This window comes from Myotis daubentonii, chromosome 2, assembly GCF_963259705.1.
Source record: "Myotis daubentonii chromosome 2, mMyoDau2.1, whole genome shotgun sequence".
NCBI classification, from domain to species: domain Eukaryota; kingdom Metazoa; phylum Chordata; class Mammalia; order Chiroptera; family Vespertilionidae; genus Myotis; species Myotis daubentonii.
Genome location: NC_081841.1, coordinates 40,307,086 through 40,332,916, shown reverse-complemented (window position 1 = coordinate 40,332,916; position 25,831 = coordinate 40,307,086). Strand labels below are relative to the sequence as shown.

General features: G+C 40.6%; 1 protein-coding gene and 1 pseudogene across 6 annotated transcripts in view; both read right to left on the bottom strand.

The window, feature by feature from the left end:
* FGD4 (FYVE, RhoGEF and PH domain containing 4) overlaps positions 1–25,831 on the bottom strand; it is a 231,223-nt gene that overhangs the window by 53,773 nt on the left and 151,619 nt on the right. For 5 of the 6 annotated variants that reach the window (XM_059682520.1, XM_059682521.1, XM_059682524.1 and 2 more), the window contains exons 2-4: positions 20,033–20,185; positions 10,955–11,138; positions 6,129–6,636 (exon numbers count right to left, since the gene is read on the bottom strand). In XM_059682520.1, the coding sequence (XP_059538503.1) occupies positions 6,129–6,636; positions 10,955–11,138; positions 20,033–20,185 (845 nt within the window). Of the gene's footprint in view, positions 1–2,835; positions 3,753–6,128; positions 6,637–10,954; positions 11,139–20,032; positions 20,186–25,831 lie in introns of those variants that run through there. The other variant, XM_059682526.1, reaches the window with a different exon arrangement.
* The window catches only part of LOC132227437 (small ribosomal subunit protein eS24-like), a 90,355-nt pseudogene continuing 84,591 nt past the window's right edge, over positions 20,068–25,831 (bottom strand).

Genomic DNA, 25,831 nt, shown 5'->3' with positions numbered 1-25,831 from the left:
TGTAAGTCCATTTCTTTCACCAGGTGAGGGAAGTTTTCTGTCATTATTTCTTCAAATAGGTTTTCAATATCTTGCTCTCTCTCATCTTCTGGCACCCCTATAATTCTGATGTTGGTACGCTTGAAGCTGTCCCAGAGGCTCCTTACACTATCCTCGCATTTTTGGATTCTTTTTTCATTTTGCTTTTCCGGTTGGATGTTTTTTGCTTCCTCGCATTTCAAATCATTGACTTGATTCTTGTGCTCCTCTGGTCTGCTGTCGGGCGTCTGTATAATATTCGTTATTTCAGTCCGTGTGTGCTTAATTTCTCGTTGGTTCCCCAATATAAGATCGAGGGTCTTATTAGTTTTCGTGTAGATCTCATTAAGTTTATCGGCAGCTTCTAAACAGTTCTTGAGAGACCTTAAAAGTGTGGTTCTGAACTCTATTTCTTCCATTGACAATTTTGTCCTGTTTCTTTGTCTCCGCATTTTGTTATGCTTCCTTGGTGCACCCCCTAGTGGTCTTTGTTCGCAGTCTTATAGATAAATCTTGATTGTTGTAGCTAATTCCAGGGAGGGTTTGACCTCCAGGCCAAGTGGCTATGAGAATCAGCTGTGTCAGCAGTGAGAGAACTTCTGTCCTCTAGGGAGGTGCTAATCTAGCCTTTGCCTGAGGCTATCCGGCAAATGCCTCTGTGCAGGGCTTGGGCGGGGCGGGTCGCACAGGATCAACAGGGTGGGCCGGAGAGAGCAGTTATGGCGGCTCTCAGTCCTGTCCCCAGGGGCTCTGCCTCTCTGAGTCCCAGCACCCTGCTGCAAAGCTCGGAGAGAAAGCTGCACTCGCTCTGACGGAAGCCAGACAGTCCCGCTTCTCCCGTTTGAGTCTGGGTCCCTAAAGACTCGCCCGGATCTGGAGCTCAGAGTCTGCGACTCCCTCCCGATTGAAAACGCCAACCGCGCCCTCCGCCGCCAGCCCGCTCGGCGCGCTCCGCACCTCAGAGTTTGACTTCAGCACTGCGCCTCCTCTGAGTGTCCGTATGCGTTTCTCTTTCCTCCTAGTTGTAGGACTTCCACTCAGCCAGCGTTCCTGGGGTTCTGGGTGATGTCCGTTCCGTGTTTTAGTTTCACTTTTGAAGTAGTTGTTCAAAGCAGCAAACTCCGGCGTTAACCTATGCCGCCATCTTGGTTCTCGATTATCTTAATTTTATTTGAATATGTTCAAAAGTTATAAACCCTCAAGTGTTATGTAATAATATAATAAATAAATGATAATTAAAAAAACAGAAATAACTAGGAAGTAAACACTGAGGTGTTTTTTTTTAACTTTTAAAAATGTTTCCATATCTGTACTTTGTGGCTGGCCACCTCCTTCTTCAGCTATCTCCTACTTTACTATATAATTTCTTTCACTGTTGGTGAAATGAAAGATTAAAATTTAAAAATTATCTCTAGGGAATGACATAACTAACATGGTGACATGGGCTGTTCCTGACTTCACTCCCCCTGCCCCAAGAACAACTACCAGGTATCAAGAAACCACTGAGAGAATCCTAGAACATGGGGTGAGGCTGAAGCACCTCCCCGCATCACAGGGACCAAGGCAGAGCACATCACAAGGATGGCATGGCACTGCTGAGCTAGCTTGTCACATGCTTTTGGTTTCACTGAGAGACATCCATCTGCCACCACATTCAATAATGATTCCCAAAAACTGTAGATGGAGGAGGAGGAGGAGGAGGAGGAGGAGGAGGAGGAGGAGGAGGAGGAGGAGAGGAGGAGGAGGAGGAGGAGGAGGAGGAGGAGGCTGGCAGAAGACAGTGATGAAGGCAATAATGTTGCCCATCAGGTGTAGTCTAGGATCTGGCCGGGTACTAGATTCCCTCTAGTCATGAAGTCAAAGGCAGACAATAGCCACTACATCCTCCCCTTCCCTGTGGCGATGAACTGAGGACAATGTAGTTCACTCAGCATAATTACTGATACAGGTTTAGAAAGAAGTCTTTGATATGAAAGTAAAAGCCAACAATCCTAGGGCAATTTAAATATTTTAAAGGAGCTTTTGGCCCAGGGACTGGGATTTTAAAAGTAAGAACTTGCTTATACATAGTTCATTTACATTATTTTGCAAAAATTCCATACCATCCTGTGAGGGGTGCGAAGGTGAAGAAGAAAAGGCAAGAAATCTGAGACTTCCGGGGGAGTACACTTATATTGAGGAAAGTCTCTAAATCTATTTTGGAATTACATTTTATGAGGTAGAAAACCATCCCCAGTGGGTATTTTAACTCTACATAATAATATTACTCTGACTTAAAAAACAAAACAAAACAAAACTGCTTCTGCTATAGTCTTTAAAAAAACCTGCTATTTTTAGAGGTTTAATATATTGCTACTTTGAGCTTATGTTGCCAGTAACAGAGATTTGTTATTTATTTAAACTTAGTCTTAAAAAGCTTATATCTACACACATTTATATTTGGCCTATAGTATAAAATTATAGAGGAAAACAATAAATAACAGAAAAACACACCAATATAGTACATTAAAGTATATAATTGGATATTAGAAGGCTCACACAAACGAAAGAGAAGTTTACGTCTATATAGCATTCCACATCAGTGCATGCCTACTAATACTAAGGCTGACCCACCAAAGCCCACAGTCTGAGACAGGGTGACCATTTTTAATAACATTCATTCTAAAATGTATTCACTCATTTACCTGAGTCTCCTAATTAAGCTACTTATGATAACACAAATTTGTCATGCCAAACAGAAATTCTAATACTGTTTCAACCCCCCTCCCTCACCCCCCAAGCTCCTCAAGTATGGTTGCCTGTGCAGGCAGCACATGTATGTACACACATGATAGTCCTTTGCCTCTACCTTCCCTGGAACTTAAGGTTTTCAGTTTTTCCTTATAACATCTCCCCTTCAGTAGATTTCCATCTTTTCACCTGCTGTAATACACAATTAACCTTAATTTAAAGGTACTGTAACACCTTGTGGGTGAGAGATAAAGGGATCGCAAAGTGTTAACAATTTTCCTTTGGCTCCGAGGTGTGTGTGTGTGTGTGTGTGTTTAATCTGTTTATGATAGAGTCAATAGTTTCAGTAGGGTAGGTATTCTTTATCTTTTACTAGGTAAAAATAACAGTATTTTCTATTGACCACTGAAAGAGATTCTTGATCAAATACATCAGATAATCAATAAAACAGTTACATAAGCTGAGACTGTTTTCAAGTTAGTTCTCAATTATTAATAATGATTGTTCAAGATGCACTTTAATATGTATCTACTTTTGTGAAGTATCATTGTGATTCCATTCTACTCCTACCTTCCAGCCCCCAACTCCTCCTTCTTCCATTCCTGGTGGGCACTTAGGAAATGTCCATTAAATTTAATTCTGGGACAAATGAAACCTATTTAATATTTTTCTGATATAAATCTCTTTATCGAGTTATATAAGGATAGACATTTTTTTTCAGTTGTCTGCATTGTGAAACTCAAATATTCCATTACCTCTTAGATGAAGTTCAACACATGACAGATTAAGCAGCAGCTGCCAATGTGGAGGGCGGTGCTAACAAGGGAACGTACCTACTTAGATGCTGATACCACTGCAAAGGGCCTTATGATCATACTCAGTTTATATCCTTTAACTAAAGGCACACAAAACTGACTTGTTGAAAGCCGTACTGTTAGTAAGTGGACACGCCAGAAGCCTCATCCAGATTTCCTGGTTCTGGTTGTTTGGTTCACTCTATACTGCTAAATTAAGATTTCTGTGTTATGCTTAATTACAGTAAAATGTACATAATATAAAAGTTACCATCTTAACACTACTAACATTTATGTTTGTACTTTGGAACAAGGAAAGGCAATGCAACAAACATCAGTGCAGCAAAGAGGAACACATGGTCACCACATAGAAATTAAATCCTAAGACTCCTTTCCGGATGGGAGACATGTGGTGTTCAGATCTACAGCTCTGCAGAGAAAGAAAATTATTTTCTTCCCACACAGAGCGCACGCCATCCACTACTTACATTCCCATTTAGGAGAAAGGCCAGCTGTACTCTTTAGATTTCACTAGTTTAATACAGAAGCCCGATTAAGTCTCTCCCAAACCAATCTCTGAAAATGGATACATAATACTATATGACAGGGGTGGGAAAGTAGTGCCCAGCAACCACAGGCATCCTTACCAACTACAATATTTCCCTTAATAAGAATGGCTCTTACTGTTAAATAAATACTTGCTGGTGGCATCCTCCCAACAGTGAAAGGACAGCTATCTGAGTTTCTTGATGCTAACCTTCTCTTCCGTGCACCATGGTTCACGCAGAGACACACTAACTCACTATCAAGATGGTAAGAAACTCACTTTGCAATGTCCTGTTTCAGATGTTACCAAGTATGACTCACACTTTCTCCCACCCACTTCCTCCTCTGAACTTTCCTTGCTTGAAAGTCAGCATTTAAAATCAATCCCCCAAACCTCAAGAAAATAAACCAGTGGCTCCTTTTTGGAATTTTCTTTTATTTCAGGGGCAGTGAAAATTGTACCATAAGGTAGATTTCACTTCAAAGTTCTAAACACATCCATCAAGCACTTTTTACTCTAATATTTTAGTATCAGTCCTTTTGAATTTCTGCCTATGTTAATGCCAGTTAAGACACAGCACCATACCAAAAAAAAAGTACATAGATTTAAGACTTGGATTTGTCACTTACAAATTTTGATAAAATTATCAAATTTTCAATTCTCAACTCTCCTTCATAGACTGTTATTTGAAATTAATAAGAGACTAAGCAATGGAAACTTTTTTCTTGTCTTCAGAGATGGAAACAACTTTCTATTCCAGCATTTACCATGATGCTTCCATGGCACCTCTAATCCAAGAAATTCCAAATACTTCGTAAAAAGCCAGTATTTATTAATATTTCAAAAGCACTACACTGACATGGATAAAGAATACAAATGCAGTGGTCTTACCACTGCAATTGTATCAAAGTTCCTGCTACAGCACCAGTAAATTATGAGCACATTTCACCAACAAATCAGCTCTCTGTTGGCACAAGGGCAGAAATGCCACTCAGGTGGTTCTCAGGACTCTTCAGAAAGGATGTCAACTTCCAGTGTGCCACAGTCTCACCCCCCCCCCCCCCCCCAGTGTATGACTCATGGCTGCTGCACTCACTGACATTTCCCACATTTTGGCATTTATGTTTGTGACTCATGGCATCCGGGATTCAACCCTGGCCTGGGAATCAGGGCACAAGGGGTCTTGGCTATTATTATAACCCTGGAAAATCACTTCAGTTTTCTGGGACTGTTCCTACTTCTATAAATGGATTGCTGGCTCAGGCGATTTTTAAGGAGTCTTCTAATTATAAATGGTGTGTTAATTAGATTTTTTTAAAAAAAAAAAAACAACTTAGAAGCCTGGAAAGAGTTACAGATAACTATTGGCTAATTTGTGACTACTTCCATATTCATGTCCTTACAAGACACATTTGCTAGTATAAGTTAATCTTCCAAATCTATTTCTTCTATTAAATTAGAAATGTCTGAAAAGCAAAGATTATGCAATTTCCTCTTGCTTAGACCATAAATATTAGGGATGCAGCCCTAATACCTAGCAACAAAGAACCTTTGCTTCCTCTGTAAATAAAAGCAATGCTGTGTTTGCCTGTATCAAAATCTACACACTCTCTTCTGACTCCTGAAATCACAACAGGTCGACAGAAACCTACAGAAAGTAGGGGAAAAACCCATTACCAGCTAGAGCTAGAAAACTGTTTCCCTGGGGCGGAGGGTGATCTGACTCATTCATTGCACGGGTGCTATGAAACAGTTTTAAAACAGTAGTGGAGCATCGACTTGTGAACCAGGAGGTCACAGTTCGATTCCCAGTCAGGGCACATGCCCAGGTTGTGGGCTTGATTCCACAACCGGTAGTGAGGTGTGCAGGAGGCAGCCAATAGACGTTTCTCTCTCATTGATGTTTCTATCACTTTATCCTTTCCTTTCCTCTCTCCCCCCACCCCCCCCTTCTCATCAATAAAAACATATTTTTAAAAATATTATTTTTTTAAAGGATCAATGCTCCCTCCTACTTATAGGCCGGTCTCATGCTTTACCTTCATCTCCTGGTGCTGGTCCAGCTGTTCCAGTTCCGAAGAGCTTTCTCCGTTTTCCTTCTCTTGACCCTTGGCGTCTGTGTCTGCCCTTTCTTCTTCCAGGGGGAGGGCTGGGTCCACACTGGGCGTCCTGCAGCTGCTGTCAGAAGCATTTCCATCACAGTCATTTGTTGTGGGTGAGGCGGGGCCCGTGGTACTTTCGTCTCCTGCTCCATTCACTAAGTTCGTGTCAAGCAAGGGTTCAGCAGCTTGAGTAGGAGTATCTGGGCTACCAGTGGCCCCTTTGTCCTCCTCACATTCCACCTGGTTTTGTGCCTCCATCACACCGTTAGCCACACAAGTTTGTACACCCTGAGTTGGCTCCACATCATTTCCCTGCTTCTGTGGTGGGTCCTGGGAGGGGAGCTTTTGCTGAGGTGTGGTTGTCAATCCATGCCTTCCTGTGGTTCTAGGAACACTTAGGTTCACAGCTGAATTTTTCTTCAAATCACCGTAACTTGATAATGTGCTAAAAGACGAAATCCAGAGGAAGTGTGAGAACACTGGCATGGACCAGCTCTAGAATAAAAACAAGTTTATTCCAGCGGAAAGGGGATAGTTAGTAAAGACATTTCCCCTGCTGATGGTTTTAGAAACACAGATAAGAATATTCCAGTGTAGTTTTCAGTCTCTGGCAATGCTATCTGTACGTCAAGAAACATTTAAATAAAGATGACAGGCCTAACCGTTATCTATAAGGGCTGAAACATTTCCTTGGGCTGTTTATCAATATTGCTAGTTAGTAGAGACTTAAATATGAGAAACATTTATATTTATAAAACCATCTTTTGCCAAGACTTCTACTTTCTTAACATTTTAAAAACAAATAGAGCCAGTCCTCAATGTATGAGAAGATTAGAAACCAAAAGTTATTTTTGTTTGGGAAGTGAAATACATCTCAAAAACTTGATTGCACATGCTGCCATAGCCTCCTAACTCATCTCTCCGCTCCCACGCCCGGTCCCCTCCAATCTAGTCTCTCCAAGTTGGCCGCAGAGATCAAACTCTGCGCGGGCTTCCCCACACACTTAAACGTCAATCTGGCATCCTGACCATGGCCCTGGAGATTCTGTATACTCTGCTAGCCTGGCCTCATTAAATTCCATTTCTCCTCACTCCCCGTGCTCTTGCATTTCTATCTCCTTGCTGTCCCCCCACCTCCCAGTAAGCAAACACATGCATCTAAGGATCTCTGCGCTGCTGTTCTCTCTGCCCAGGACCTTCTCCCCTAAGACACTGGCTGGCTTCCTCCTGCCCATCACTCAGGGTTCTGCTCAGATGTCACCTCCTGGATGGTTCTCTCCAAGACAGCATACTCCACCACTAAATAAACATTTTCTTTTCTCTTTTTTTTTTAAAGTTCTTATTATTACTTACCAACGTATAGACCAACAATAGTATGATGGAACCTAACTGCCAATATATTTTAATATTCCTATGGGAATATTTGTATAACATCTTAATCTAGCATTCCAAGGAGGAAAAACATAAAACTCTGGGCTGCAGTCTTGGAGAGATTTCTATGACCTAACGAGGAATAAAGATAAATTTAGACTAATGCTCCAAGAGGGTGCAGAGCGTATCTGTCCTGTTCTCTGCGCTATCCCGACTCCTTAGCACAGCACTTGCCATATGAAAAGTGCTCAGTAAGTACTCAATGAGTAATAAATAACTGTGGTTGTGATGATGATCATGGCACCAATTCAGTATTAGCAGCTAACATTTATTAAATGCCAAAACCTACACCAAGCCCTTCATAATGGTTATCTTGTTTCAGCCTCATAATATTTCCAAAGTAGGGCCCCCATAAATCCAGGCTTTGAAACTCACATAAAGTGGCAATGTCACATGGCTAACACATGAGAAGGCCAGAGTTCAAACCATGAAGTCCGATGCTAAATCCCACAGTCTAACCCCACATTATAATAAATGCACTGGGCCATGAAGGAGGGAGAGAGGAGCAAGTGAGTAGGCCGCATACAATTGTGAGAAGACAGCCAAGGGCTCGCATCCTCCCAGTACAGGAAGACATCAGAGGGTATAGACGGGAGAAGGGGGCGGGGGGGGGGGTGGGCGCACCAGGCACAGCAGCAAGGGCCATGGACAATGCTGAGATGTGTGTCCCCCTCTTTCCTCACTCCACTCCTCCCAGACACTGCTGATCTGGACTAGAGAATGGAACAGAGAATAGCAACAGATAGCAGGAAAGTAATAAGGGAGGAAAGAAGACATGGTCAGTTTCAGCTCCACAGGAAGGAAAATATTGGTAGAAGAATACGTCATCTATGTAAAAGTTGGATGTTATCAAAATAAATAAAGGTGACACACTCCATCAATGAAGGTTGTCTTCTATGAAGTATACCCTTGGCCTAGATAATTTCCCAAATGGCTCTTGGAGAACTGAATCAAACTGTACTCCTTTTTCTGACCATATGAGCAACCCAGTAGAAAGACCCTCAGAAGATCCTCTGTAGCAAGCTTTGGGCTTGCTTAGGATTTCTGGAAAGGACTGCTGTGGATGACAGGAGGGAATTTCCTGCAATAAGTGACATCCAGGGGACATGTGGGAATGGGGTAAGGGATGAGGTGGGGGGTTAATAAAAGCAGTGGTTAATTTGTAGGAGATTCCTGATGCTTTGGAGAAAAACAGTTGGCCTAAGCAGTGTCCTTGGGAAAAATCAATGTTCAGTTTTGTGGGGAAATCTGATTTATTTCTAAAATCCTGAAATATGTCATAGGTTAAAAAGACTAGTTCTCTTACTCTCCAAAAAATAAATAAATAAATAAACTACAGTAAAAAATAAAATTTCACTTGTTTCACTCCTCTATGTCACTTATCTTAATAAAACAGAGCTATCTAAATTATTATAAAGAGCAAAACTCTACTACATGGGTGAGGTCTTAACAAGTGCAATTGGTCTTCTATGACGCCACTGCAGCAGACATTGGTTCTTCCTGTCAATCTACTGTGGTAACGCACAGCCCGCCAAATCTCCCTCTAGTCCACAGAGTGCTGGTTCAAGCTGTAATAACTGGGGTATAACCCGAGAGCTATACTGCAGGCACATGGACATCAGTGGACAGGAAATACAAACTTCCCATTCAAGCCCCATAGACCCAAAGCAGTACTAACCCCTCCGGCACTTTTAGGGTCAGTTTCTACTCTCGACACCTCACTGAGAACACATGGCAGTGGACTTGGCCACAAGTACCAGTCCTTCAGCAGACTTGCCAAAATGTTCATGTGATATCCTAGCTTCACTTAGAACAAGTTATCTTAAAATGTCTTAAATTATAGCCCATCTCTCAGATCCAACCTTCTAGCTTTACATCAAACTATGACTTTGTATCTGTGAAGTCTGAAAGAATAAAGGAAAACTGGTATCAATGAATGGGAAAACTGTGTACCTTTTGCATATGGAGTTGAATGCAAAGAGGGGGTTACCAGATTTGTGAGGTTTAGAGGACTCAACCTTTGGAATACTGACCCATTCAGAGGATTCGGGTTCTGGCACACACCGTGAATAGGGGCCAGTGCTCCAGGGCCTCACTATATGACAGTACATGGCCCTGAAAACCTACAAATATGAGGGGTCGTGCTCTCTGAGATTAAATCAACTTGTTCTGGGAAACAAAAATTTTAAGTGGAATTAAATCATTTAGTAGATTGCTATAATTTAAGATGGCAAAGCTATTAAAAAATCCTACTTCCGAGGAGGAGATGTTGAAATTTAAATATTCATGACTCAGGCTCCCCCAGTTGACGGGGAACAAATATTGAAGAAAGGCTTCTGAACTAATTTTCTCCAGAACTTGTTACTAAATATAGTCTCATTTTAAATGAGGGATGCTGCCGCTTAGTGGTGGGTCACAATTTCCAGAAGATTTTGAAAGCATTTCCAAACTTTGGTTCATTATATATATAACAATAAATCCTGCAAACAGTACAACCACCTAATATTCCCAAATATTACACTGGATTTAAAGGAAATTAGTGGCTTCAAGGATGAGAGTAAACGTATACATATTCTGTTAAATTATATGTAGTCTCTTGATGACATAAAAATAACAAAATGCTTCTGATACAATTTTTCCAAAAATCTATTTGTCAGTGATGGGAATTCTAAGAAAAAACAATTGAGGGTCATATAAGTAGAAAAGCAACTTATGTGAGTTTGTTTTTTTTCTTTAAGTGAGAAATACAGTGTCTTACCTACCTTTTTTGAAACATTAGGACTAAAGGATATAAAACTATATCAATTGTCAATATCTCTTCACAATACCTAGTATATAGTAAGAACAGGTGTGTGGGGAGAGGGGAAACAGACACAGATTGGCTACAGAAGACCCATGTTAAATACAATGGGTCAGAAAGAAGCCTGCAGAGATGGGACAGGACCACTGGAGTCACATCCACAAACATACAAAGCAAGAAACAGAGATAGAGACAACCTCCTGCCTTCCCAGCCCAGATATCCAGTGACCAACACAATGACCCCAAGGACACACACAGATACCGAGGCACTGAGAGGGCACGCCTATAACATACATAGCACACAATGTGAAGAAGCGGGTGCTATTAGTGCTGCACATAGATAACGAACAGTAAATGACAGTTTCTATTAGGGCAAGATTAAATACGTTTAAATTTCACTATTTCTAAAGGCCTAACAAACCCAATGGAAGAAGATGTATGTTTGATTTGGAAAACTTATGACTCTGTCATCTTTTTCAAAACTCAGCTTTCGTCTCCCCTCTGCCTTCTCCCGTTGTGAATTAGCTCTTACCTGCCTCCTTCAAAGCGACTGATGAGATCTGATATTTTACTGGATTTTTCTTTTGAGACACAAGAAGCAGAGGCAGGTTTAACTTCCTCCATCCTGGGTGCTGCACTAGATAAAGCTTTATGCTTAGGGGTTGGGTGTATACTGGACAAAGGTGAATTCTGCAGATGTAATGGCTTTGGAGGCACTGTAGAAAAAGAATTAATAGAATTCAGTATTTCCTTAACAAAACAAAGCAAAATCTGGTGTCCTGGGTATAAAAAGCTTCAGCATTATCAAACTTTTGTCAAGAGGTCTGTCAACTTTGTATTGAAACTTAACCAAGCCTTATCTATCTTGGCTCTGTGTCCTGTGGAAATTTCATCTCCAAGATTCAAGTAGTTCTTTTCATTTTAGGTAATTTGAAATATGGTATTATTAAACACCTAGGGGTCTACATAGGGCCATGGCATTCCAATACTATTAGATATAACATAGCAGTTATTTATCTAATCAGAGAAAGGAGAGTGCTAAATTTAAAACTAATTCCTAGAGATATACTGCTTGTTTACAAAAGACATTTTTAATAACACCGAATAACAGATACGCCAGAATCCAGACCAATAAGTTAAACATAAAAGCCAACAAAACAACAGCAACAAACAACAGTAATGTTGCATTACTATAACATCTTCCCATTTAACAAAAGCATCTTATCTCATTTGATCTTAGACAAAAATGATCAGTGCATGGGCCAACACTCTAACCATTGAGCAACACCAGCCAGGGCTCATAGCTGGTTGGAGCATCTACCGTACACCAAAAGGTTGCAGTTTTGATTCCTGATCAGGGCACATACCTAGGTTGCGGGTTAGATCCCCAGTTAGGGTGCATATGGGAGGCAACCAATCAATGTTTCTCAAATCAATGTTTCTCTCATATCCTCTGGTGAGGATTAAACAAACAAAGAAAAAATACAACAAAACCTTTCTCCTAACGTCTGGAAGAAGGCTGAGGAATCATGTCTCTTCCTAATCACATGCCCCAATTTCCCCGAGCTGGTTACCCTGGTTTTCAGTCCTCTCATCTCTTTTATAAACTCAGTTGACGGTTGGTTGCCTGATGCTCACTGGCCTAGATCTTATCATGTCTGTGCCAGTTATCAATTCATACAGAGAAGAGACGAAAATGTATATCACAATGGGCTACAGGTGTAACAATTCATCTCATTCCCTTTCAATACAAATGAAAAGAAAATCCCAATAGAAAAATGATATTATTTATAAACATGGTATTATTTTCCAAGATGTGCTTGGGGAAAGGGTTAATATAGTATCTATTGGGAAGGAGAAGGCTTACATAAGTGTGATATTTGTTAATCTTAAGGAAAAATTTCCTGTGTAGAATAAATACATACCGAGATAGTAAACCAAGACAACACCCCACCAAAAAAAACAAAACAAAACAGTTTCATCATTAGGAGTAATTTCAACATTCATAACTAGAATATTCAAAGGAAGCAAATATGGTCTTTATAATTCTGTTTGCAAAGATTGTTATAAAATAACTCATCCTAATCTTGAGTTTACTCAGTAAACATTTCTTATTTGTTATGTTCCAGACACTGTCAGATGCTTGAAAGTTTCAAATAAAATGATGAGTTCCAGCCAGTCAGGTTCTGAGTGACTCTACCGACCCTTCCCATCTCAATTACCTCTATCTCTTAAACCATTTCATAACAATATGTACTTTCCCCCAATGCGCTCATATTATTATGATTATTAATTAGATGTAAGTAATATTCAGTAATAGAGCAGCAATAAAGTATTAAATACATTATAGATGTAAAGCTTTCTCCCCCACAAGGCTGGAGTTCTGTAAGGGTAGGAACATGTCCGTTTTGTTTTGTTTTGTTTTTATTTATTTTATTATTTTTTTAAAAATTTTTCTCTCCTTATTGATGAAGGTATTACATATGTGTCCTTATCCCGATTGCCCCCACACCACACCACCCCCCCACGCATGTCCTCACCCCCCTGGTGTCTATGTCCTTTGGCTAGGCTTACATGCATGCATACAAGTCCTTTGGTTGATCTCTCCCCTTTCCCGCCCCCTCCGCTACCTTCCCTCTGAGGTTTGACGGTCTGATCGATGCTTCTCAGTCTCTGGATCTGTTTTTGTCCGTTTTGATCACAACTACATTCACAGTAACTCTCTGCACAGTGCTTGTGACACATTTGTGGGACACATGAAGGAACTAACTAACTGAGTCATCAAGGGGGCTCACGGTCACGAGCGGAGACAGTTTAATTATATGGATAAAGGTGGGCACTGGATACACAGTTATGTTAGAAGCACAGAGGAGGCCTCTACTTGAGCCAGGGAGATGATCCAAGTGTACAGGAAATTAGTAAACATACACATATTAAATAAAAGACCACAAATGCCACCCTGGCTGGTGGCTCGGAGGGTTGAAGTGTCGTCCCCTACACTAAAAGGCTGTGGGTTTGTTTCCCCACCCAGGGGCATACGGGAGGTGAGAGATTAATGTTTCTTTCTCACATAGATGTCTCTCTCTCTCTCCCCTCCCCCCCCATCTCTCTCTCTCTCTCTCTCTCTCTCTCTAAAAAAAAAAAATCAATAAAAACATCCTTGGGTGAGGATTTAAAATGAAGTTTTTATTAAAAGAGCATAAGTGCTACAAAAATCTCAAGATGGCACATGAATGGCTGAAGCGTCACAATACACTGTCTTAGAGGAAAATAATGCATACTTTTGATCCTAGTGAGCAATGTTACCCCAATAAATTTAATTTTTTTAAAAAGAAAATGACTCCTCTCTTTCTCTCACCCTATCTGGTCTTACTTTTATACTACGAAGGGTGTAAACATTTTGAAATGTTTTCTGAATGTCTTCTAGGTGTCCTATCAGCACGTCCAGTTCATTATGACTAACACTCAAGAGTCTTTAATTACTGCTAACTTCCCCTGAAGCCCAAAGGATGTGAATAGGAGAAATAGTAAGTGTGATATTTACATAATTGTGATTATCCATGCACTGCTAATCAGGGAAATGCAAATTAAAACCACAATACGATATCACATCAACCCCATCAGATTAACCAAAAATTTTAAATGTGACAATACCAAGTGTCAGTGAGAATATGAAGCAATGTGAGGTCTAAATGTGAAAAGTATACATTTTCAAAGGAAATATAATTAATACAATCATTAAGAACTCAACATTTCCAAAATATATATCCTAGAGAAATCTTACACATCAATACTGTACAGGATTTAAAAAAACAACATTTATTTATTGCTTTGAGGAGAGGGGAGAGAGACAGAGAGAAACAGAGGGAAGGAGAGAGAAACATCGACTTGTTCCAGTTATTTAGGTATTCATTGGTTGATTCTAGTTATGTGCCCTGACCAGAGATCAAAACCCAAAACCTTGGCATATGGGATGATATTCTAACCCAGTGATCGGCAAACTGCGGCTCGCGAGCCACATGCAGCTCTTTGGCCCCTTGAGTGTGGCTCTTCCACAAAACACCACAAAACACCACAAAACCAAGTGCGGGCACACACATACAGTGCGATTAAAACTTCATGGCCCAGAAGTTGGAATTTTGTGGAAGAGCCACACTCAAGGGGCCAAAGAGCTGCATGTGGCTCACGAGCCGCAGTTTGCCGACCACGGTTCTAACCAACTGAGCTACCTGCCCAGGCTGTACAGGGTTGTTGTTGTTAAACTTACTTTTTCATTAATTCAACAAATATTTAATTCCTATTAAACTCTATGCACTTGACCATATCAATGAACAAAAGGAAAAACAAAAAAAACCATAGCGCCCTGACCAGTTTGGCTCAGTGGATAGAGCATCGGCCTGTGGACTGTAAGGTCCCAGGTTCGATTCCGGTCAAGGGCATGTAACTTGGTTGCGGGCACATCCCCAGTAGGAGGTGTGCAGGAGGCAGCTGATCGATGTTTCTCTCTTATCGATGTTTCTAACTCTCTATCTCTCTCCCTTCCTCTCTGTAAAAAAATCAATAAAATATATATATTTTTAAAAACACAAAAAAACCATAGCAAGTAAACCATATATCACAAGGTGGTAAGTGCTAAGAGAAAAGGGGGGAAGGTTAAAAGAATAAGATAGAAGGGATCAGGAATGTAGGGATTGGGGGGAAAGAGCAGATTGCAGTATTAAGTAGGGTGTGCAAAGTGGGCCTCTCTGAGAAATTCTGATTTGACTAAGACTTGAGGAAGTTGAGGGAGTGGAGGAAAAGCATTCCATCACATATAGCAAAAGCTGAACACCAATGGAGACCAATGTGACTGAACCCAAAGGAGCAAGCACAGAAGAGCAGGTATTGAGATCAGAGGGAGGGTCTGATAACACAACTTTCTACAGATTTTGAAATGCATGAAATGAGAAGTCACTGCGGAGTTCTGGCCACAAGAAGGACATATGACATAAATTCCAACGGCCTCACTCTGGCTGCTGTGTTGGGAATTTTTGGGAGGTGGGCAGAAGAGTCAGGAGGTTATTTAGAAAATTCAGGCAAGAGATAATGGTGCTTAGAAGGAGATAGTGAAATAGTTGGATTCCAGGTATATTTTAAAAGTAGATTTCCTGTAGATTAAATGTGAGGTCTGAGAGTAAAAGCGATGAGTCAAGGATCCTTGACTCTGAGACCTTTGGCCTGAACAACTGAAAGGATGGAATTGTCATCAACTGGCACATAGTAGGGACATTTTTTTGGAGGAAGGATTGATAGTGCAATTTTGGACATGCTAAGCTTGAGATATCTAGATGACTATAATAAAATGGGCTCTCTTACAACCAATTTTACAGACAGTAAATAGAACAAAACAATTTAGTTATTCAAAAACTTCCAACTAAGCAAAGTAATTATTAAGAATGAAAGAGACACTAATTGCAATTTAAGTTTGGGGATGCGCACTACATTTTTAAAGGATTGTTTTATTTACTTTAGAGAGAGTGGAAGGGAAAGGTAGAGAGAAACATCAATGAGAAGAGAAACACTGATTGGCTATCTCCTGCAAGCCCCCTACTGGGGATCTAGCCCAGGGTGGGGATGCCCACTACATTTCAATTATTTTTATTTTACTAGGAAAAACAATAGCTGGCTATATATTAATACATTATAAATTTATAGAGTTATACCTTAAGAATTGAACATTCCACATAGAATGCTTTACTTTAGAAGCAAATTAAATAGGTTCGAGTACTTTAAATATACTCAAATTATTCAAATAATAATGTTTTTCCAAGCTCATGAAACTTTTCTGAACATTTAGGTTTAATGATGAAGAAGTGACAAATAGTGGGTTTTATCAAAATAATTAACTATGTAGAAAATGTTGTGGATCAAAGCTCTTAAGGGAAAAAGAACTATTAGCTTTAATTGCTAAGAAAGTTATTTTGAGTCCTGTCTAGCATGGCAGGAAATAGGCCAATTTTAAAAGCAGTGAACAAGAGGAAAGACTTACATTTGAAGTTTCTCTGTAATTTATTTGTTTGACTGGTAGAGTTGGTATGAATTGAATAAACCATTGTTTTCCAAGCCTTAGGGTGTTTTCCAAGGCGAGGGAAAACAAGCCCTAACTATTGAAGGAACCCATTTTTAAATTTACAGGCTCCAATTTAGATTCAAATGGCAAGGTTATCTAATCTCTAATCTAAAGTTTGGCTCTTTTATCCTTTTAAAAACTATAATTCTTAAAAAATATTTACTTATTGGTAATTAATAAACATAAACCTGATGTTGTTCTAGACACATTACTACATAAACACCAGTAATAAAGTTATTTAATATTGTGTCTTCTTTTAAAATTTATCATAATAAATTATAGCTATGATCTTATTAGTGTTCTACATGAGAAACAAACAAACAAGATTTAATTATGAGCTGTTTTCAGGATCCAGATCAGAGTTTTATATTGGCATTTCAGGGTGGATAATTCTTTGGGGTGAGGTGAGGTAGGGGGACTGAACTGTTCTTATAGGATGTTGAGCAGCATCTCTGGTCTCTATTTAGCAAAAGCCAGTAGCAACTCCCACAAGTTGTATCAGGAAAAAAGTCTCCAGACAATACCAATGGGGGGACTGTCTCCCGTTGAGGACCACTGATCTAGACTAAGAGTCTTCAATTAAATTAGAAGACTAATTAAATCCAGAAGCCTCAGCATCCTCACCATTCATAACGATATAGTGAAAACACAGGGGTTGGTGTGATAATCTCTTCATCTGCACAGGAAGTGCCATTAGCATCCCCTTCCTTTCTCCGCCTTGGTCCCCAAGATGTTCTTAAGGGTTTGGAGAAATGAAAGGTAGCTTCCTTTCACAAGAGGGTGAGGAACACTGCTTACTGGTAGATAGGTCAATAAGTGATGCCCAATCTATTTGGCAGCTGACCTCATAATACCAAGATGTATCCTCAGTGGTCTCTATAGGGCACACATTCTAAGTTGTAAACAAAAAATAGCAGAAACAAAAAAAGTGGAAGAAACATGGTGATAAAGCAGGGATTCATTCAACAAGTATTACTGAAGATCTGCTATGCTACGTGGCAGGCATGGGGGATGCAGCAGTGCAAAAGGCAAGGAAAAAGATCATTGTGGATGAATAAAATATATAATAGGTCAACTTGTAATGAATGAGAACAAAGAGTAAGGATGGGGAAATATGAAATGTCAGAGTTGAAGGTGTGGTTTAACTTTTAACAAGGGGGGCCAGGGAAGGGACAAAACCAAGAGAGAATTTTTTTTTCTCTAATTTACTGATTTTAGAGAGAGAGACAGACAGACCTAGGAGAAAGGGAGGGAGGAAAAGAAAGAGAGAAACATTGATTTGTTGTTCCACTTATTTATGCATTCAATCGGTTGATTCTTGTATGTGTCTTGACCTGAGATCAAACCCACAACGGTGGCATATGGGGACAAAGCTCTAACCAACTGAGCTATCTGTCCAGGTTAAAAATATATTTTTTAAAACATTTTTTATTTTCCAACTTATTAAACAACAATGAAGTACAGTTCATTATTTTTTGGGAAAAAGATTGTTTTGTTATGCCTTACTTGTAATGTACAATAAAAGTGAATCTTGACTGATAAGTGTTAGTTTCCTCCTGTACAAATGTGAATTTGAGAAGGGAAAAGAAAAGAATATTTTTTTTAAAGAAAAGAATATTTTTTAAAAGAAGTATAAAGTCCTTATTTAATTTATTGAGTACAGTCATGAACTATAACAATGTTTCAGTCAATATACGACTGGTCCCTTTTAAAATTATAATGGGGCTGAAAAATTCCTATTGCCTACTGACTGTAGCTGTCATAGGTGATGCTGGTATAAACAAACCTACTACATTGCTAGTCATAGAAGTATAGCATATACAATTTATATACAGTACATAATACTCGATAATAAACACTGTTATTAGTTTATATATTTACTGTGCTATACTTTTTATCATGTTAGAGTGTGCTCTTCATACTTAAAGGTATCACTATATTTGTAGTTATGTAGCATTGTATGCATGAATCCACACTCAAAATAGGAAGTAAATATGTACTGAAGTAGCAATACACTGACTTTCATATAACTACAAACAGCAAAAGCAAGGTTAAATGTTGTCTACCTAAAGAATATGATTATTTCAGCACACAGCTCAGGAAGGACACTTCTGTAATTTATCTCAGTGAACTATGAAAAACAATGAAGTAATGCAATGAAGCTTCCAAAAAAAGGCTTTATAAATAATGAAATTCTTGCGTTTGATCTGGGCAATTACATAAAATTAAATTATATTCTTTTTTATAGTCTTACCCTGTTTGATCTTTGTCAGCTCAGGTTTAATAAGCAAGATGGAATTTTGTACTTTGCAAATAAATGGCTTAATTAAATCATGATCAAAAATTGCTACATTCGTATTCACATCAATGTTACAGGGATGAGTATGGACAAAGGAAAAGGTTATAAACACATGAATAGACTATTCATTTGAATCACCAATTTTTTCTCCTTGCTATATAGCCATAACTCATCACCACCAATACTCCTAGTAGTGAGAACAAAAGAAAAATATCTCATAATGTGGAAGACTCAATTTTAAATCCTTTTTAAAATTCTCTTTCAGAAATCTTTAAAACAGAAGAACTTTCAAGAATAACACCAACTCTTTTATAATGCATTCTCTATAACACTTTTTTTCTTTGCAAGAACAGGAAAGAGACCAAAGTAAATACAAAATAAACCAAATACAAATTGATTTTTCCAAAGTATAGTAATTCTACAAATGCGCAGTTTGTTTCTTGGCTGAATGTTGAGCATTCAGTATAAATAAAAATCTGTTAGGAAGAAACTACACATTAAACCATAATGGAGCTTAGCATTACATTACATTTCAAAGGGCGTTACTATCTTCAAAATTATAATTTGGTGCTTCTCAAAGTTAACATCCAGTTAGAGATTTATTGTAAAAAGAAATGGTACTGAACAAATTCACCATTATAATTGTTTTACTACTTGCTGGCTACTCCTTCCTTGAACCATTTATTTTTATTTTCTACGGATGACTTTATTAAGAAGGTTTTTCAAGCCCAAACTCCTTAATATTGTAAAAGCACCTTCTTACTCAGTACGTTAAGCACTGTTTTAGAATGATCTGTTTCACAGATCCTCTGACATTTAGCAGGTCATAAGAACTGCTGACAGTACTTCTAAACACACATTCCTTTGTCACACATGTATTACGCAAACAGTAGTTAGGCCCTGTGCTAAGTCAGGCATAATGCATTAACAGATCTCTGTCCCTTAAAGGGGACACGTAAACTATTTCCGAAACATGAAAAGAACTATGACAGAGAAATGTATAAGGTGCTTTAGGAGCAGAGGAAATACCCAACTCTGTCCGACAGGGTTCTCCGACTGACTTTTCTCCTGAAAACAATAAATGCACTCAATTCCTCCCATTTGTAGCTTAAAACTCTTCCTTAGTGGTCACCATTCTTCTGGGTTGCCTTCACTGATGAACAAAGTACCCAACCTATGCCAAGAACCCCCGATCAACGTACCTTGTGGCTTTGGACTTGCAGCTGAGTGTTTTGCTGGCGTTTTTCCATTTATTCCCTGAGCCTCTTCATCAGATACATTCTGATCAATCAGTGCGGTTGTGCTGCTTTTCAAAAAGGGTGGAATGATAGTGATCTTTGGACAGGTACTGCCACCTGCGAGAGTTCAAAAAGAAAGGGCAGGTAAATGCAGAGGCAGAGCACTACCATGTCTCATGACTGAAATTCCTCCTGACCCCATAAAACAAAAAACAATCTCAGTTATGAGGCTAAGCACAGAAATGCTTTTCCCATGTGTGCTGACCCTGACAAAAGAGTCTCCCTGGGAAAGCTCTCATTCCATGTGCTTGGGAAACCTTATAATGCACATTGACAGACTGCTGTGCACACGTGCACACGCACACACTCGAACACACTCAAGCACACACAGGCATTCTCTCACTCCTTCAACTCCTTTCCTTGCAGGGCTACAAAAAGGGCATATCGGATGCAGATAAAGCCGGCTAAGGAGAGGTCTGGAGGGCCCCACACTAACTTGTTAAAAGTGTTCCTTTCCAGTCTGTGAGCAACTCGAAAGAGCAAAGCAGTTAAGTACCAACCTGACAGCTCACTAAAGACTGGGAGCGAGGAGAATGGCTCCATTAGAAATGAACACATACACACACACACTCACTCACCAGCTTACTCAACTCCAAATTAGCATAGACAGGCTAATAGCCATGCCCCTCCCAAAGAATGATTAGATTATATGGATAACACCATCCTATTCAAACCCCCGAATATTCTTTAAAACACTGAAATACAACATGAAAGATAGAGGAAAAAATGGATAATTTTTTTGTATGATTTCTGACATAGAAGTTAAATGTTGAACTTCAGAGACTTTAAAAGAAATCATATGCCAATGTTTTCTCTTTACACATATTAAATTTCCTTTTCTTCTGATTGACATGGTGATATTAACAACAGATTGGACCTTGCTTAGGAGGAAAAAAAATTTTCTACCAGGGAATTCACTATTACTAAGTAAAAGTGTGCAGAGAAAATGTGATTTGGTTAAAAACAGTTTCGTTTTTACAGAATCAAAATATCTATAAAAAGAGAACTATTAGAAATAAAAAGCATTATTAGTCAAAACAAAAAAGCTAATAAAACTCAATCAACTTTCGTTTTTTTAAAATATATTTCTTTTTTTAAAAAAAAAAATATTTTATTGATTTTCCACAGAGAGGAAGGGAGGGGGATAGAGAGCTAGAAACATCACTGAGAGAGAAACACCGATCAGCTGCCTCCCGCACACTCCCTACTGGCTATGTGCCCGCAACCAAGGCACATGCCCTGGGCCGAAATCGAACCTGGGACCCTTGAGTCCGCAGGCCGACGCTCTATCCACTGAGCCAAACCAGCTAGGGCCCCAATCAACTTTCTATTCAGTAAAAAACAAATCCCTCTTATTTCAATTGATTGTTAAATAATATTAATTTAAAAAACCATACTATTGCTTTCTTGTCTGTGCTCCCTTTAAAATTTATCTTGGTAATACTGATTTTAGAAGATGTTAAGAGTACCAAGTATTATCTGAGAAGTTCTAAGAGACCCAGTGCAAAAACAAATGTAGTAAGGTTTCATCAGACAGCTTTCTGCTAAAGTAAGCTGCCCGCTGGATTAAGCATTTCATTATTTAGCCAAATATGACAAAGGCCTTTCTTAAATGTAAGATGTAGGAAAAATTATTTCACAGCATATTACTAAAATTGTAAAGAAAAGAAATAAAAGATCAAATTTTTAAATGTGTGATCTTATCTACCTTCTTAAAAAACTGTGAAGTAGGCCAAATATATCCCTAAAATCTACAGCCCATAATCCAACTGGTTAGTCTTTTACTAGTAGGGGCATGAGGACTTTCATTCCCATGGTGATCTCAAGAATGTGTTGGTAATCCTACAGGCCACCTGCTGGGGTGTAGTGAAACACAGCCAAGGTTGTGGGTTTGATCTCTAGTCAAGGTACTTACAGGAATCATCCAAAGAATGCATGAGTAAGTGAACAAAAAAAATCTCTCTCCTTCTCTCTCTTTCTCTTCCTCTCAAAAAAAAAAAAAAAATCAATAAAATTGTTTTAAAAAAGGAAATATGGTAAAAGAAAACACTTTTAAAAAAATCTTTAGACTTGAATTTTAAGAGATCATGTTCATTTTCTTCTGTAGTAAACTTAAAAGATTATCCATCTACCCATTTGGTCAGATTTATTTATTCTTTAGCAATCAAAGCATTCAACAATGACAGCTTTTATTCTCAATCTTTAATAACATTGTATTCATTATACTTGAGGTTGCTTTGCTTTCCTATGAAAATAAAAACAAAAACCACCCAAACTATCCACCTATTAGTTCCGCAGCACAATTTTAATAAAAAGTTTTACTCATATCTGGACAATTTATATGATGTGGGCAGAGGAATATTAGAGTTTCAAGTGTCCAGTCCTGTAAGTGAAGAGCTTTGTTCTTTGATCCATTCCTCAATCCACTTCAATATCTGATTGATATTATCCTCTAGATCTGGTTTATTGCTGGGCAGTTGATGCATTATTTCTTCCTTGTAGGATGCCAATGCTTCTTCATACAGAATTTGAAAAATTTCACATTGAATGTTACCTTTATTTTCTTCTCACTATAAATCCCTTGTGTCAAGTCTTTTACACAATACACTGTTATCTGTTTCCAGCATAAAAACTGTATGAAGCCAGCATTCAGGGAAGAATTCACAACTGTGGTAGTCTACAGTAAATTCCACCTTCACTCATTTGGTTTTCTAACTCATCAACTACTCTATTTTCATCTAAAATGGGACAAGCCTACTCTTCATCACAGCCATCATACAACTGCCCTTCTCGAGCTAAATTGCCTACATCAGTGGTCGGCAAACCGCGGCTCATGAGCCACATTCGGCTCTTTGGCCCCTTGAGTGTGGCTCTCCTACAAAATGCCATGCGTGGGTGCGCACGTAGAGTGTGATTGAAACTTCGTGGCCCATGTGCAGAAGTCAGTTTTTGGCCTGGGCGAGTCTATTTTGAAGAAGTAACGTTAGAAGAAGTGGGGGGTGTCGGTCAGTTGGGCGACGGGAGACGCAGCACAGGCGGGCGAGGCGCGCACGATTCATGCACGAGTTGAGTGAGCCAGTCAGTCAGCAGTCTCATGTGCAGTGGTTAGTGCTAGTTGCGTCCCCAAATTGTGCACGGGTGACAAAAGTACCTACTCAAAGCATGAAGTTACCTGTATTTTTCCAACCAGCTGCAAATCCTACAGGTATTTTTGTCATCAATTTAAGAATTGTAACTCTTTTGTGTTGGTGGCTTTATTATTATAAAATGAAACATTTTTTTTAGGTGCCCTGTTTGAGATGGCTACAAAGAAGAAGCAAAGAAAAATGGAAGACGAAAACCGTGAATTTAAAGTTGAATGTACCTACCTATATAGTTTAAGTTTAAAAAATTTGGCTCTCAAAAGAAATTTCAATCGTTGTACTGTTGATATTTGGCTCTGTTGACTAATGAGTTTGCCGACCACTGGCCTACATTAATGTATTTCAATCCTGAATTTGATGCAAATTCTTTGCCTAGTGTGTTTTTTCCAACCCCTGGAAGCAACATGGCCCTCAACGTGATGGCTCTAGAAAACACATGCTTAAATGGTTGGGTTTTTAAAAGAAAAAAAACAGCCACAATCACAAATATGCAACAGAAACCATATATCACTGTGAAGCCAAAAATATTTACTATCTGGCCTTTTACAGGAAAGTTAGCTGACCACTGTCCTAGGTAAAACACATAAGGTAAAGGAAGTTTACCTAAATGCAACACCACTTCATGCAGTACTTCCTCTTCTAACATCTTGGATATTAGCAATAAAAAGTTAACCTTCTTTTTGCTTGTTTATGACTGACTCAGCCTACTCCCATGTGGAGACAGTCCTCTTTCGGATGCCAGTTGCATAACAGAGATGAAACCCAAATTGTAACCAGATGGTCCACCCATTCAAGACAATTTATATGAACTAAAGAGGCTTTTGGTCCCAGTCTACCCAGAAGAACCAGAAGGAGTGATTAGACTGTTATCTTGGACACAGCTACAACTAATCACATTAGTACCAGAGGCCCGGTGCACAAATTTGTAAACGGGTGGGGTCCCTCTGGGTGGCCTGCAGGGATCGGGCCAAAACCCGCAGTCCAATGCTGCCTGCAGCTCCTACCTGCCACTTCTGCTTATCCCGGCCCCCTGTGCCTACCGTGGGCTCACACCCAATCAGTCCCTATTGGGAGAGGCTCACACAGCCACAGCAGCGCTCACCAGCCATGAGCCCTGCGTCTGGTGCCCTCCCAAGGGGAGTGGCTGGGGGATTGGGCTGAGACCGGCTTTCCAACATCCCCCAAGGGGTTCTGGATTGCGAGAGGGTGCAGGCCAGGCTGAGGGACCCCACCAGTGCATGCTCGGGGCCAGGGAGGGAACGTGGGAGGGCTCCAGGGCGTATCTGGCCTGTCTTGCTTAGTCCCAATTGGCAGGACCCCAGCAGCAAGCTAACCTACCAGTCGGGGCATCTTCCCCCTGGTGGTCAGTGCACATCATAGTGAGCGGTTGAGCAGCCTTAGCATATCATTAGCATATTATGCTTTTTTTGGTAGTTCGGTTGTTCTGCCTTTTGGTCTATTTGCATATTACCCTTTTATTATATAGAACTAGAGGCCCGGTGCACAAAAATTTGTGCACTTGGGGTGGAGGGGGGGTCCCTCAGCATGGCCTGTGCCCTCTCGCAGTCTGGGACCCCTCGGGAGATAAGACCTGCTGGCTTAGGCCTGCTCCCGGGTGGCAGAGGGCAGGCCCAATCCCTAGGTGCAGCCCCTGGTCGGGCTCAGAGCAGGGCTGATTGGGGTGTTGTGGCGCCGCCCCCTGTCATGCACAGAGCAGGGCGGATCGGGAGGTTGCGATGCTACCCTCAGTCACGCTCAGGGTAGGGCCAATTGTGGGGTTGGGGCACCGCCCCCTGTCACACTCAAGGCAGGGTTGATGGGGAGGTTGCGGTGCCACCCTGTCACACACAGAGCAGGGCCAATCAGGGGGTTGGGGCGCTGCCCCCTGTCACGCACAGAACAGGGTCGATCAGAGGGTTGGGGAGCTCCCCCGTCACGCACAGAGCAGGGCCCATCAGGGGGTTGGGGAGCTCCCCCCTGTCACGCACAGAGCAGGGCCCATTAGGGGGTTGAGGAGCTCCCACCTGTCACTCACAGAGTAGGGCCGATAGGGGAGTTGGGGCACCGCCCCCTGTCACCCACAGAGCAGGGCCGATCAGGGGGTTGGGGCGCCGCCACTGTCACACTCAGGGCAGGGCCAATGGGGAGGTTATGGCTCTACCCCATCACACATAGAGCAGGGCCCTTGGAGGGGAGAGGGGTTGGGGCGCCACCCTCTATCACCCACAGAGCAGGGCCGATCAGGGGGTATGGGCACCGCCACTGTCACACTCAGGGCAGGGCCGATGGGGAGGTTATGGCTCTACCCCATCACACACAGAGCAGGGCCCGTGGGGTGGGGGAGGGGTTGGGGCGCCGCACCCTGTCAGGAACAGAGCAGGGCAGATAGGGAGGTTGTGGCCCCGCCCCCTGTCACACACAGAGCTGCAGAGTGATCAGGGAGTTTGGGCGCTGCCCCCTGTCACGCTGATCCCGGTGCTGGGAGGCATATTACCCTTTTACTATAGAATAGTAAAATAGAAGCCTGGTGCATGGGTGGGGCTGGCTGGTTTGCCCTGAA